The sequence below is a fragment of the Pteropus medius genome, unplaced genomic scaffold (assembly GCF_902729225.1).
Source record: "Pteropus medius unplaced genomic scaffold, Ma_sr-lr_union100, whole genome shotgun sequence".
Taxonomy (NCBI): domain Eukaryota; kingdom Metazoa; phylum Chordata; class Mammalia; order Chiroptera; family Pteropodidae; genus Pteropus; species Pteropus medius.
This window is the reverse complement of record NW_024351735.1, coordinates 241,514-256,434: the sequence shown is the minus strand read 5'-3', so window position 1 is coordinate 256,434 and position 14,921 is coordinate 241,514. Positions and strand designations below refer to the sequence as shown.

Below are 14,921 nucleotides of genomic sequence, written 5' to 3'. Positions count from 1 at the left end.
CCCTTAAGCAGTCACAGAGATACGTCAAGATTGATGCAGCTGTAAGTTTTGGAAGAAAGGTAGACCAGGAAGCTGATGTAAGGTTCTCTCAGGCTTATCTTTGAATGTCTTCGTCACTGAGATGGATAGTCGCAAATTGAATGTTAAGAAGTAGCATTTGGTGGAAAAATTTACAGCACACAAATGTGTTACACTGTTATCAGGAATAAATCTAAGTTACTATGCTCTTTTTTTTTCATAAGACATAACCTTATAGCTGAGCTAAGGAGAAACAAGGCACACAGATCCAAATGCATGCAGATCCAGCTCTCAGCAACTCATCTTAGATCTTCTTCCATTCCCCATTTGGGCTTCATTCTCTAAGACACTTTGGCCTTTAGGAAGGTATAGTATTTAAGTAATACTTCTTTCTCTTCCAAATCCCTGAGCCTTAGTCCTTATAAACTGAGAGGGTTCCAGGACCTAGTGCCCTCTTGTTTTGACTCATGCTTTTATTTAAAATCATGACGAGATTGAAAGTCTTAAAAGCTTTGATGAGCTAGGCAATTTAGTTGATCTGTGCATGCACTCCTGTGAGGAAACTCTTGGCTGCATAATTTTGGATTCCAAGGGTGCTGAATGTCCTAGTGTAAAAAGCAAGAAGTATACAACGAATAGAAATTCTTTGTTCTCTGGTTATATATCCTGAACTCTGTCCCCTTACCCTTCCTACTCTATGCCACTTCTTCCACCACACTTATGTGGGGTATTCTATGCTCACACAGGTATGTGTCAGCAATGACCACCCCGGCTCGTATGTCACCTGTAGATTTCCACACGCCAAGCTCCCCCAAATCGCCCCCTTCGGAAATGTCTCCACCTGTGTCCAGCACGGCGGTGTCCATGCCCTCCATGGCAGTCAGTCCCTTTGTGGAAGAAGAGAGACCTCTGCTTCTAGTGACACCACCAAGGCTGCGGGAGAAGTATGACCATCACCCTCAGCAATTCAACTCCTTCCACCACAACCCCGCGCATGAGAGCAACAGCCTGCCCCCTAGCCCCTTGAGGATAGTGGAGGACGAGGAGTATGAAACCACCCAGGAGTACGAGCCAGCCCAAGAGCCTGTTAAGAAACTCACCAACAGCCGGCGGGCCAAAAGAACCAAGCCCAATGGCCACATTGCCAACAGGTTGGAAATGGACAACACCACAAGCGCTGAGAGCAGTAACTCAGAGAGCGAAACAGAAGATGAAAGAGTAGGTGAAGATACACCTTTCCTGGGCATACAGAACCCCCTGGCAGCCGGTCTTGAGGCAGCGCCTGCCTTCCGCCTGGCTGACAACAGGACTAACCCAGCAGGCCGCTTCTCTACACAGGAGGATTTGCAGGCCAGGCTGTCTAGTGTAATCGCTAACCAAGACCCTATCGCTGTATAAACCTAAATAAACACATAGATTCACCTGTAAAACTTTATTTTATATAATAAAGTATTCCACCTTAAATTAAACAATTTATTTTATTTTAGCAGTTCTGCAAATAGAAAACAGGAAAAAAAACTTTTATAAATTAAATATATGTATGTAAAAATGTGTTATGTGCCATATGTAGCAATTTTTTACAGTATTTCAAAATGAGAAAGATATCAATGGTGCCTTTATGTTATGTTATGTCAAGAGCAAGTTTTGTACTGTTACCGCGATTGCTTTTCCACAGTATTTCAGCAAAACCTCCCATACATTCAGTTTTTGCTGGCTTCTTGTGCATTGCATTATGATGTTGACTGGACATATGATTTGCAAGACTTGCAACGGTTCCTCTGTTTGCTTACAGTAGCACCCAATCAGTACGTCTTGTAATGGCACATCCATCCAAATACTCCTCTCTTTTGTATGAAGTTTTCTTTTGCTTTCAGTATATGAAATGAGTTGTGTCTACTCTGCCAGCCAAAGGTTTGCTTCACTGGGCTCTGAGATAATAGTAGATCCAACAGCATGCTACTATTAATTAAAGCAGGAAACTGCATTAAGTAATGTTAAATATTAGGAAGAAAGTAATATTGTGACTTTTTAAAAACTATATTATAAATCAGAAGACAGCTTGCTCTTACTAAAAGGAGCTACCATTTAATTTATTTCCATTTTTTTCTCGACAAAAAGCAACAGTTTTGAGGGTAGCATAGAAAATGTGTTCTGGCTTGCTACCAGGGTAAATCCAACACCTTATAAGAGGACTCAATTTCACTTTCTCTCTGGGGGAATGACATAGCAGCTCCTCTAATTGAAGAGCAAACCGTGGCTGGAAAAGGTGCAATCATTCCTGACTTGTGTTTTTCACTGATTTGGGAGCTAGTGATCAGTCGTGTCTTCTCAGCTCAAAACAGACATGCTATGGCACAAAAACCGCAGCTTAAACAGCACACTCAGCAGTTCACCTGAAATACTTCTAGAGTGAAACGTGCCTGCTGTACATAGTGGTGACATGTCATCATAGGGAAATAGAGTCTAGGAGTGAGTGTTTAGAGGACACAGGTGAAGAGCAGCTATGTGACTTAGTTGTGATCTTAAACGGTTTTGTTGGCCACTCCTTTCTCCTCATTATTTTTCCCTTATTTTTCGATGTCGCCTTCGTTAGGTCATAACTATGCATGAATATTTTTGTCAGGAATGGCCAATGTGCATGTGATTTGTGATTAGTAAGAACCTTTCACGAATGATGATGATTCACCAGGAAATGTCAATGGTGTTGGAAAGATTGCACCTTTCCTTGCAGAACTGACCCCCTCCTGTGTACTGACCTCTGATTTGCAGCCCGTATCACCCATTTCCTCCCCTTTCTTACTTTTTGCTTTACTGTCTAAACTTTGCATGTTCTCTTGTGATTGTAAGTCCAAGGAAGGCCTAGAAGTATTAACATTTGAAAAAACCGCTAATTCAGGAAAATAAGAGAAGTTTTTAAGAATTCCAGACCTATTTCATGCCCTGCCTGATATCCATCAAATTAGATTGAAGCTTTACCTGGGTTCTAAATGGCCTTCTAGGAGCCATGGACAAAATGGGGAACAGATTAGCAAGGGATTCAAAATACCAGGCATGAAGACAGAGTAACTGCTTCTTCTTTGCAAGTAAACCGAACCTATTTCTTTACCAAATCTCTATGTTTAAGTTAAAGGAAGAAATAACATGCAAGTAGATCTTAGGAGAAAAATGTAGGCTGGACACGAGTCATATCATGAAGCTCCTATGTGTTTCTACAATCCACAGAGATGCCTGTCTGCAGGTCCTTGAAGTTCCTCTGAGTATTTGGTAGGCCAAGCTGCCCTTCGATGTTCCCATCTGCTTCCTCTGTGCTCCGCAGCGTCCTCGTTTGCTTGTTGACCTACACTGAGGAACCCTGTCAGGCTGCACAGGTCACACTGATTTCCCAGTTCTGTAGAAACAAGTAAACTCATGGCAAGAGGGAGACAGTCAATCCAAAGAGGGTCTCTAAATTATTCTAATATTGCCTTTGAAGGGCTTGAGTCATTCTTAGATATTTCAATAAAGAAATTCCTATCAGTAATAAAAATATTAAAATTTCTGTTTCAAAGTCTTCAGGCTCTGGAGTATTCAAATGTCTCATTCTGGAGAATTTCAGGAATAAACGAAATAGTCTGTTGAGAGCAATGAACATTCTCCTGAATGTGAAAATTGCTGTGAATTTTCAGGTTGCAAAAATACATGAAAACTTAGGATAAGAGGAAATCTCATTTCCGATTTGATTCTGGTTATTCACAGAGGTGGCGTTTGTTGGGATGGTGTTCTCATCTTATCCCTTGATAAGTAAGGACAGCTGACTCCTCGGGGCTACCCGCTGAGGCCACCAGATTTGTGTTCACAGGGATATCTCTGTGACATTTAATTGACACATCGCTCTCAACTGTCCCTGTTTTGAAACTCAGGCAGTGCTGTGGCAATTCAAAGGAGCAAGACCTATGTTCCCAGCATGTGGAAAGATTTTGTGAGTTTTTGGGTAGTGGAAATTGCCCAGAAGTTCAATAACAACTTTTTTTCCTAGGCCCGAAATTATATCCCACTGAAGGATATGCAGCGGAACATAGTATATGCAAAACTCCTTTTTCTCGCTCAAGATTCCTTTTCTGTTCTACTCTCCCTTCTTGCTTGGTATGACTTTTCTTCAAGAGTACCTGGACAGCTCATGCTTTCTACAAAATAGCACTCTACCTGTGTGTATGTGAACGTGTTCCAAACACCAATATGCCACATCTTCCTTGTTTAAGTGTGACTGTTTTGATACAGGTGGAGTTTATCCAGGGTAACTTGCTCAGTAACTATTCCTTTTTTTTTTTTTTTTTTTTTTTTTTGCCTAAGGTTGAAAGGTGCATGATTCACATTAGGGAAAATAAGGAAGGCCTGGTTTTATCATTTAGTACTGGCTGCATTCCTCCAGCCACAGTGATTTCTATCTACAAAGACCCATGAAATACTGCAGAGAAATGCAGACAAAAAGAAATGGCCATGTATCACAAGTTCTATTATGTATTCTTTTGTAAATACACATTGTACATTACTTGGATATTTTCCTAAATCATTTACTGTCTTTATGAGTTAATGTCAGATTTTTACTCTCTCAACTTACAGTGTAACATTGTAAATAACATAATGTCTTTTATTATTTATATTTAAGCATCTAACATAAAGTCGTTTTCATATAAGTTTAAGATAAATGTCGAAAATATATATTTTTTGTTTTTCTTTGCTTTAAAATTATGTATCTTTTCCTTTTCCTTTTTTTTTAAAGAATAATTTATTGTTCAGGAGAAAGAATGTATATGTAATTGAAACTATTTGAAGAATGCACATTTGAAGGCCGTGAGGTACTGATAAACTAAAGAATTTATTATCCAAAATACTAAGCAATAAGTAATTGTGATTTATTTAAAGTTTTGTTCATTTTTCATGAAAGACATTCTGCAATAAAAACGCTACTCTGTGGAGACCCGGGAGTGTTGCTCAGCAGACTAGTGTTTCAGTCTGTTAGACCAGCACCTTTCGTGTTACTGCGGCAGCTGTGCTAACTTAGGAATGTGTTCTGTGGGTGCCATGATCATCTCGTCTGTCCGTTGCTTGTGCCACGCTGCTTACTCTCGAATCATCTTCTGCCTATTGATTCTGCTTACCGCTGTTTAAGGGGCAACAACCAAGCAATATGATGTTTTCTTCCCCCTCTCCACACACACACAGTAACATATCAGAGAGGACATTTTAGGGCATGATGGCCTGGATCTTGGTTGTTAACATGTTCTGTAGTGACAGTAAGGAACCTGGTCAGACTAATGGAAATTTCAACGTGGCAACTCCATGCATTTGTGAAAAGAAAACCTGTTATTATGATTTAAATAGTTTGGTGGCCATCATAGTCTGAAAGGCAGCCAGTCAGAACCTGGCCCTACCAAGCTTTCCTGCAGCTTTAGGAAATTTATTTTCCATCAGGTTCATAATTTATTGCTTTACAGTTTTAAGAAAAGATAGGTTAAGTTGGGTGCATTCTCTTCAGTCTATCAATAAATTAAACTAAATGCCCATCTTACTGCTCAGGGAAGGGCCTATGCATGAGAAATTTCTCATATTCTAAGACTTAGTCATAGAAATGAGGATATTACTTTTCTAACTGAAATTAGCTACACAAAGCCATATTTTAACAAATAGATATTTGAATGGGTGATACTTTTTTATATATTTTAAGCATTTCACTCATTATTCCAAGTAGGATAAGGGTATGAAGTAGAGGTCAGCAATCCTTTGGGGTACACAGTGGCCTTCTTTGCGGTCTGGGGGTACCCTGAGACTTCCTTCCCGTCGACATCCACTTCCATACATGTACATGATTTCTGTTACCTAGTAATAGTTCTACCAGTGTCATCTCCAAGACAATCTGTGTCTAGGAGATTCAAAGAGTGATCTCTGTGCTAGTTTTTACTATTCATATTACTGAATTTTCAAAACTATTCAGAATCTTCACATTTGTGTCAACTGAGGTTTACTTACACATACATCCACATAACACTAATTCTGAATATACACTAATCTGAGGCCACCACATTCTTTCACTTGTTCAATCTAACCAACCAGCCATTCTGAAAATCAAGGATTGCACAGAATGCTTTAAAATTAAAGACAAAGATACTTCCTATGTCTTCAAGTTTAAGCTGAGGCTTTGTCCATCCCCCGAATTAAAAACTACAAGTAGCTGTCTTAGTAACTTAGGTTAAAATTGGGTACCTAAGATATATTGATATTTGAGACAGAAGCACGTATGATAGAGGGTGGTAGGGAGAGTGAAGATTCATGGATAGCCAAATCAAATATCTGGATAATTATTATAATTCTCCATCCACTTCAACCATGTAGACTCTTGAATGTCTAACCCAAGCCAGATCTGCAAACTAGCAAACCATCTGTCTTTTCAACCTAATGTCTTCCCCATCATTAGATTTCTTTGTTCTTTGTCCTGATGATGAATGACAAAAGGATTTGATGTCAGGGATGGGGGTTAAGTGAGGCAGTTATGAAATCTAGAGATTTAGGATGCTGGAAAGACTGGAAATTTTTAATGATCTCATGGGAATCTCATTGCACTCTATCTCTGACTTTCCCTCACTAAAGTCGATGATGAAATTCATTTATGGAAACTATTACTCCAAAAGATTAATTGGGTAGAAAATAGAAATACTTTCGGTTTATGAAAGACAGAACCATCCTGCTGCTGTAAGAAGCAGCAATATTCCTAACCTTTAAAGCTATTTTTGGACAAAGTCATCAAACCCAATCCTGCATGTACCTTTGGGCTCCTGTTGACATCCTGGGACTACAATTGTTGGCTCTCTCTGGTGAACTGTTGGTTTTGAACTTTGGTGAGCTCTGAAATAGCACCCATCAGGGGAATAAGAAAAGGATTTTGTTACCTGGAGGAAAACTATCATGACCTACATGATCCTTTTAAAAACATAGTAGGAGAGGGAGACCAATAATTCCTAAAGAGGGGACAGAATGGAGTAATAGTTCCACCCAGGATCTTTTTTAACACTTTCCCTTCAAACGGGCTTATTGAGACAATTCGATGGAGGAAGCAACATCCCGACAGCATAGCGAAGAGGCCAAATTACTTATAGACGTAAACATCTTTAGCAGCTTAGGTGTAAGTTTGTCCACATGCAGAGAAATAACCTATTAAATGTAAATAACATTTTACAATGTTTTATGGCTTAAAACATCCTTTATCTTTTTTATTTTCTTAACCCCATGAAAGTCGATATTCTAAATGATCAAGAAAATTTAGACTCCAGGAGGTTAAAAATCTTTGCTGAAGCTACACATCTAGTGAATTGCAGAGATAATATTAGTACCAGGTTTTCTGACTATAACTCGTATTTCTGTTGATTTACTCCTCCCCTTCCCCTGATCCATGCACAAACAAGTCTTTCCTTTTTAGCCTTTCATTATTTGTATAGTACAAGTTACATTCAAAACCAAGTTTCTGTTTGAAAGACCGTGAGCTTCTTTGGCTTTGGTTTAGAATTACTGTAGAACCCAAATTGCTTGGCTTCGTGACTCTATGTACCTTTCTCTAAGTGTAGCTTTGTAAGAAAATGAAGTGTGGCCATTGGAATAAATTCACAATTTCAATATGTAGGTAGCATCCTGCAGTGAAAAGAGGAGGGGCTTTACTGTCCCCACCACTTAGCAACTTTGTGAATTTGGACAATTTCCTTCTCCAAGCTTATTTTCTGATCTTTAACATGGCAATCCAACTGACTTAACAAAACTAGCGTGGTGATTCTATTTGAGCACATGTAAGGAAGCGAGAACGTGTCCACCATAGTGAATATTCAAATGCTGACTTCCATTTGTTTTTTTCCCCTCCAGGTTCTTAAGTTTTAGAACTTAAGTTTCTCATTTCCAAGTGACATACTCTACATTGCACAAACCGATCAAAACTGATCAAATAAATGTTTTATCGTTTCTCCAACCTAATGAGCAAATATTTGCCAACAAGCAAATTCTTTTTTAATAACAACTATATATTGAGCAGCATAATCACTAAACAGCATTAAAGGTAGAGTTTAAATAAGTTCTTCATGTATTTTATGTTTGCTTTAGGTGTAGCCACACTGTTTTACATGAACTCTAATTTTTAATGGCTTATTCTATTAATGTTGAAAACTTACTTTTTTACTTTCAAAGTTCATTGCAAACATTTAGTTTGACAATCAATAAGTGATCTTAAATTGATAGGATATCTGTGCACACCTGTTTGCCTTAGTTTGCACCCAGGATGTTCAAACATATTCCATTTCCTTAAAAATCTATAATCCAAAGATCCAGGAAAAGGTCTGCATTGTGACAAAATTAGGGAAGTCAGGTCTCAGATTAACTCCTATCTATAAGAAACCACATTGCTTATGGATGTTTCTCACCCATTCCCATTACCTAACCAATAATTCTTAAGGTTGTATTTATTCTTCACTCTATGCATAAAACAGATTTTTTTTTTCTCATCTTGGATATGAAGCATTTACTAATGTCTAGATTTAAGCTTTTTGGATTCACTTCTCTAAAACTTCATTCTACATCAAGGGTGGTGGGTGACTTGGTCTCATGATCTCCACCACCGGGCTTATGGTATAGACAGCATTAATGGCAAAAGAGTCTAATATAATTGTCCACACATTACTTATCATTTAAATAAAAATGTATTTTATTGAACATAATCCTAACTCTAGCTCCTCAGAAAAGTAACATATAAGGAAGTTTTCTTATTTTTTAAAGAAATAATCTAGACGTAAACATTATATCTTTTTAATTATGAATTATCATCGTGAGTTAAGCTAACACTTGTCTTCTAGTCTGTGACTTTCATTAGGTGATCATTCTTTCCTGACCTTGAGCCCTTTTCTTGAAGTGAGATGCTCAGAGAGACTTCGGGCTAGGGTAGTTTTCTAGAACGCTTCCAGTTTCTCATAGTTGAGCTTACAATGAACTGCTCATCTTCAGCAGTGTGTACTTCAGCAGTCAATAAGGCAGCAAAACATAATTTCCCCTTGGATCCTGGAGTGTCTCTCCACCATAAAGAGTAAGGAAGAGAGGAAATACCATGTGTGAGAGCCACTCATTCTGAGCTCCTCAATTCCCAGGAACCAGGTTTCTTCCAAATACGAGATGTTTCTGCCATCACACAAGAATCTCCTACCAAGATTACATTCTCCCTTCAGAATATAAATGTATATATGTGTGTGTGTATATATATATATATATATATTTTTTTTTTTTGAAAAATAAAGACCTCTCTTAGTAACTCCTTAGTTTATTGACCTTCTTTGATTGCTCTACTTTCAATAGATCTGAAGACGAGGGACCAAATAATTTCACACTTTGAACAAAAATTCAGTCAGAAATCATGGGGTTTAGGATTGAAAGTAGTTTTATTAAACTAGGAATCTTCTGTGATTATGGGCCCTTTAGATAATTTTAGGGCACAGTCACATGGCATCATATGCTTTCCATTATTTGCTTGACTAAAATCTTTTCTTTCACAATGTAAAAAGATGCTAACTCCATCACACATGTTGAGTTCTGCTCTGTTTCTCTGAGAAGTTAGATCTCTAGCCAGGAGTGTGAAAGAAGGGCTTTGGGTTCTTCCTATTAGGCTATTAACACAGAGTTATTGAGATTTAGAACTTCATTCAGAGTTAAAAAAAAAAAAAATTATGTCAATTATCAAGCAAAGAAGCAAATAAGGGAAAATATCCCCTCACGTGGTTGAGAAAGCCACATGTCACCCATTGATCATGCCAGAACCTGAGCAATATTATGGATTTCTCTCTCCACGTCTAATTGGTGATAGTGATGGTTGTACCACTGACATGTCAAACCAGTCCCTCCCTCTCAGAGCCCCTCTGCTTGCTCCCTTGGTCATACCCTCGTTCTCTCTCACTTGGCCTCATCAGCCTCCTAACTGGTGCGCTTCCTTTAGTTCCTTTGGGACAGCCTTCACATTATGCTAGAAGGTTCTCTCTAACTTGGAAAACTTATCATGCCATTCTTCTGCTTATAATCCTTCTATGCCTCCTCATGAAGCTTAACTCCTCAATCTGACATAAGATGCTATTCACACCCTGGATTCTGCCAAAGTCCTCCAGTTTGTCTCCCATTTTTATCCTTCATTCCATCTTATGATTTCATATTTCCCAAATATACCACGCCAGTGTTTATCAAAGTCTAATCATTGGTAGACCAACCTCATGATTATTACCATATTCATGTACTACTTGTATTATTTTTTGCATATTGTTTTTTTAATTGACCTAATTTTTAACTAAAATAAAGTCATTTCAAGTGAAACTTTGTATCAATGATGTGAATGGAAAATTGCAATCAATTGCCATAATTAAAATAAAACTGTAAAAATTTATATAATAAAAATGAAACAATGTAATTAAGTTATAACAAAGTACTGTTGCCTGCTGAAGTATCTGAGCTGAAACCTGTTCTCTAAAAAAAAAAAAAAAAGAGAGAGAGAGAGATCAGCAAGTGTTAGAGGGATGGGAAATATATTTGGGAAACACAGATTGATTCCTTGAGTTAACCAGGACTGGGAGGGAGTTAGTTCTGTTTTATTCAATATTATTTAATGCTAGCACTTAACGTAGTTTGGGATGCAACATGCAGTCGCTCACACAGCTTACACAAGCACACAGTGTTGTGCTCGTTGTATACCCCTGCACCTGTGGAAACTCCCTTCTTGACTTACCCTTCTGACAAACTTCTTTTACCCTTTCTCTAAATAAAGAGATGTCCTTCTCTGGGAATCCTTCTATGACAAAGTTCTGCCTTTCTCAGATGTTAAGTGATCCTCCTTTGCTGTGTCATTGCATGCCACTCATTCTTCTACAGAGTATTTTCCATCTAGCTCACAACTTCTAGTTAACTGAAATTCTTCAAGATCATGTACTCTTTGAGGCCAGAGATGTTGTCCTCTATGTATATCCAGTGCCCAACACAGTGCATGTAATGTAGTAGTTGCTGAATGTCTAGAGAATAAGCCCCTGGCAGCTAGAGATCCAGATTATCTACATAGATTGGCAAGCACATGAGGAATCTAGGTGATCATAGGCATTTTTATAAGCCAAGATCATGAAAACAGTAGCCTATAAGTTGTTAAACAAAATGAGGAACATATGAGAGTGGAACGAAGTTTGCTCAGTCATGGTCAAAAACACCAGAGGTCAGAGCCTAAGGAATGGAAGTCCCACAGTTTAGATTAAATTTTTTAGTGAACACATGACTATCTCATATTTTGCGTTTGGTTTTGACTCCCTCTCCACAGTTTAAGATTAACTCTTCACATCTATTCTCTTTCTCTCTACTTCTTTGCAAAATCCTAAAAATAAAGCCTTTTAACTGGGTCTTGTTCAACTAGGTCATTCTTAAAAAGAAGCCTTCCACATTAACCGTTGTATTAAAGCCATCTTAAGTCTCCAATCCTTTGAAAAAGTACTAAGGAAACCTTGCACCTGACAAGCTTTCAAAAAGATTTTTAGATGTACAGTTTGAGTAAAACATATGAAAACAACATGCTATATAAGTCAGTGGAATGTATAATTTGTCATCCTAGATAGAATGGTAATTTGCAAGACTGAGTTTTCAGTGATATTTTCTAGATGATGCTATTTCACAGTTCAGTATACTTTAGCTGCAAGAGAGAGTAAAGGAATCTGCCTTTTACCACACAAGACTTCTTTTCCCAATAGTTTACCTTGTTTAGAAGTACAGTCTTCTTTATTAATTAAAAAGAGATCTGTCAGGTTGTCTATTTAAAAGTAAGGCCTCTGTTGTTGTTTGGCCTTATGAGTCTGAGACCGAGCCCAAACTAATCACCCAAAGATTAAAAGACTATAATCATGTAGTTATTTAAGCTTTACTGGCTAATGTACAAGCTGGGTAATATAGCTACCTGCTGGTCCACAAAAATTTATGCAACTTTAAACTTCAGAGGAAAGACAGTTGGATTGGAAATGCTTACAGAGATTTTTAAAAATTTTAGTGCCATGGGGGTATCATGGCATTGAGCTTACCACAGCTGCCGCTCCTGCAAAACTCCATGTTTGTCAGATTTAGAGCTAGTTTCTTTTGCTGTCTATTCAGTAATGCCTGGAGGGGCCAATACTGGGTACGGCACCACAATAGCAGAGATTACCTTGCTCCTGACATCGTAAATTCCCCACCTAAAATGCACCAGACTGACAAGGAGATACTGAAAGATGAATAGCTCAGAGGTTTGCACATGGTTAAATCTACGAGGTCAAAATATCTTTGCTCCAAGAAAAGGTCAGTGCTTTTTCTAATAAAATCCATGTTCACAATAAGATGCAAAATAAGTCACTTAGATGATTATAATCTTTCCTTTGAATTCATATCTTAAATATGGCAGTGGGAAGGGGAGACAGTGTTCCCAGTCTCAGCAACCTAGCTAGCTTTGGTTTGTGCTGGCCTGCTTTTGGAGAACTCTCCTGGGACTTAGTCGAGGATATGTATCTTCAGAAAGCTGAGCTCCAGGCTCTGCTGCCGGGATGGAGTCCCCTTTGCTCACTCAGCTACACCAAAACACAGGAAGACAAACTTACTCAAAACTGAGTTAGCTCAGCAGAGCAGATGTTTCTTTTTCTCTGAGAAGAAAACATTTTACAAATTCAGAAATGGAAATGATAGTTCACTCCATCCAATTAGCAGGAGCTAATTTAGATTTCAAGGCCATTATGTACGGTGTGTTCCTCCTTCGCGTGCCCAGTGCCCTGGCTGCACTCCCTCTCAAGTTCTGTGGCTCAGCATCCCTGCACACATTGTAAACAATCACAATTTCCGTTTTCAGATTTCGTCTCTCAGTGATGCTTTGCAGTCCTCATTTTTAGGAAATTGATGCTTGGCAAACGATTAAAGGTTTCACAGATTATGAAGGTTATGGCACAGTTTTCTCCTGCCTTATGGCTTAATTTAATTAGATCTCCTGTAACAACTCAGCAGCAGAATTGTGCTTCAGAATGGGCTTTAATTTGCCCATAGGCAACCTCTAAAGCAGAGCTAATATGAGATATGCTGGATGACTCATCAGCTGATGGAAAATGCAGTAAAACTTTTTTTTTTTTCCCAACGGGATCAGGCAAGGTGACTGAGAAAGCTTCCCTGGGAAAAGACACCTAGATACCTGGTAACTCTGCATCCACAAGAACATTTAAAAATATACTTACAGTAAAGCAATGAGCAAAACCACTGTCTGACCTTGAAATTATTCTAGACCTTGAGACACTGATGGAAGTAGCTAAATCTAGCCATCTGGGACTTTGATCAACTATGTCTGCCCCCAACAGAGCAGCTGGGACCTCAGTTAGCAGGAAGCTTCTCTGGGGCATGAGACCCGAGCAGAGAAGTCAGAAGACAGAGATGCTCTTTCATATTCTGGCAGATGCCGAGTTACCTCATGTTTTTGAAAGACTTCAGATGTGCACAAATTCTGATACTAATTACCTTTGTTGGAGACACTAAGCTTCAAATTTTTTTTCCAAAACATGAAACAAACCAAGGCCCTGAAATCACAGTAAATTTAGCAGCTATGTTTAATGCTGGATAGGAAGACATCCCTGTGGGGACAAAATTTTTCTCTAGTTCCATTTCATTTGCTATCTTCAGAAGGAGGAGACAGAGAGATAACCATTTGGGGTGGGAGCCATGTGATGGAGATTTTCTTTTAAAATGGAAATGACCAGGGCTGCAACCTAAGACACAGTGCCAGAGATGGCCTAGGAGACAAGGCTCACTGATGTGATCAGTTGGTACAGCCATATCCCTTTCACAGGGTTGAAAAGGGAGCCATTCTCTGTTCCTGCTCACAGCCTCAGCCACACTGCCTGCCCCTTAGATGCTTGAGAATCAGTCTCCAGCACTGTCTTGCATCCCCTTCCAGAATCGATCCTCAAAGAAGACACATTGAAACCTCATTTATATACACAAAGCTTATTCTTCTTTTGAACAAACATTTACTGAGTGTATATAATATGCATGACACTGAGCTAAGAGCTGGTGATACAAAGAAGAATAAAATACATATCATGTGAACACATGTAATCCTTACAAGAGAGCACATTCTGGTTTTGGACACTAATGCATAAACAACTGCAGTGTGACTGATTGAGGAGCTCATGCTCCTGTGACAAGAAGAGAGGACTTGGGATCTTCCTCTAATGTTTACTGCCAACTCTGCCACGTAGGCGCTATATGAACTTTGGCATATTACTAAGCCTCTTGGAGCCTAGTTTATTTATCCACAAGAGTTGAATACTCTTAAAAGGATCTTGTTGGGATTACTAATATGTGTGTGTGTGTGTGTGTGTGTGTGTGTGTGTGTGTGTGTAGACATATATATCCAAATTATCATCTGGCACAGAGCAGCAGCTCAGTAATAGTTATACTGGGAATTTAAAGTTGCTATGATAGTGATATCACAAAGTGCTATGAGAGCACAGAAAAAAGAACTTCTGTCTGAGGGTTATAATTTAGCAAGGAGGTTTTAAAAGAGTTGTGAGTAAAGAGAATGGGGTAAAGATTGCTGCAAATTAATTTTCATGAGAAAATGCCCAGAGAAATGAATGAGCAGGATCTTTTCAAGTTGACATGGAGGGTGCAAATGGTAGGTGGAGTTTTACAGGTGGATTCAAATGTAAGGCTGGTGAGGTTAGCTGGCACTAAACTTTAGAATAAGGTCATTGTATAAGCACTGGAGGTAATTAAGAAGGAGGCTAAAAAGTTCAGAAATGGGAGTTATCAAAGTAATTAAGCAATTCTAGAGCCTAAGCACTAGGGAAGTAGGNAAGGAAAGAATTTAGGAAGTGAAG

The 14,921-nt window shown here is 38.6% G+C and overlaps 1 protein-coding gene across 10 annotated transcripts in view; it reads left to right on the top strand.

Moving 5' to 3' along the window:
- Window positions 1-4,982, top strand: part of NRG1 (neuregulin 1) — a 955,597-nt gene extending 950,615 nt beyond the window's left edge. For 8 of the 10 annotated variants that reach the window (XM_039846418.1, XM_039846424.1, XM_039846423.1 and 5 more), the window contains one exon: window positions 765-4,982. In XM_039846418.1, the coding sequence (XP_039702352.1) occupies window positions 765-1,416 (652 nt within the window). In that variant the 3' untranslated portion in view covers window positions 1,417-4,982. Of the gene's footprint in view, window positions 1-242; window positions 385-764 lie in introns of all 10 variants that reach the window. The other 2 variants (XM_039846427.1, XM_039846426.1) reach the window with 2 other exon arrangements.
- The last annotated feature ends 9,939 nt before the right edge of the window (window positions 4,983-14,921 follow it).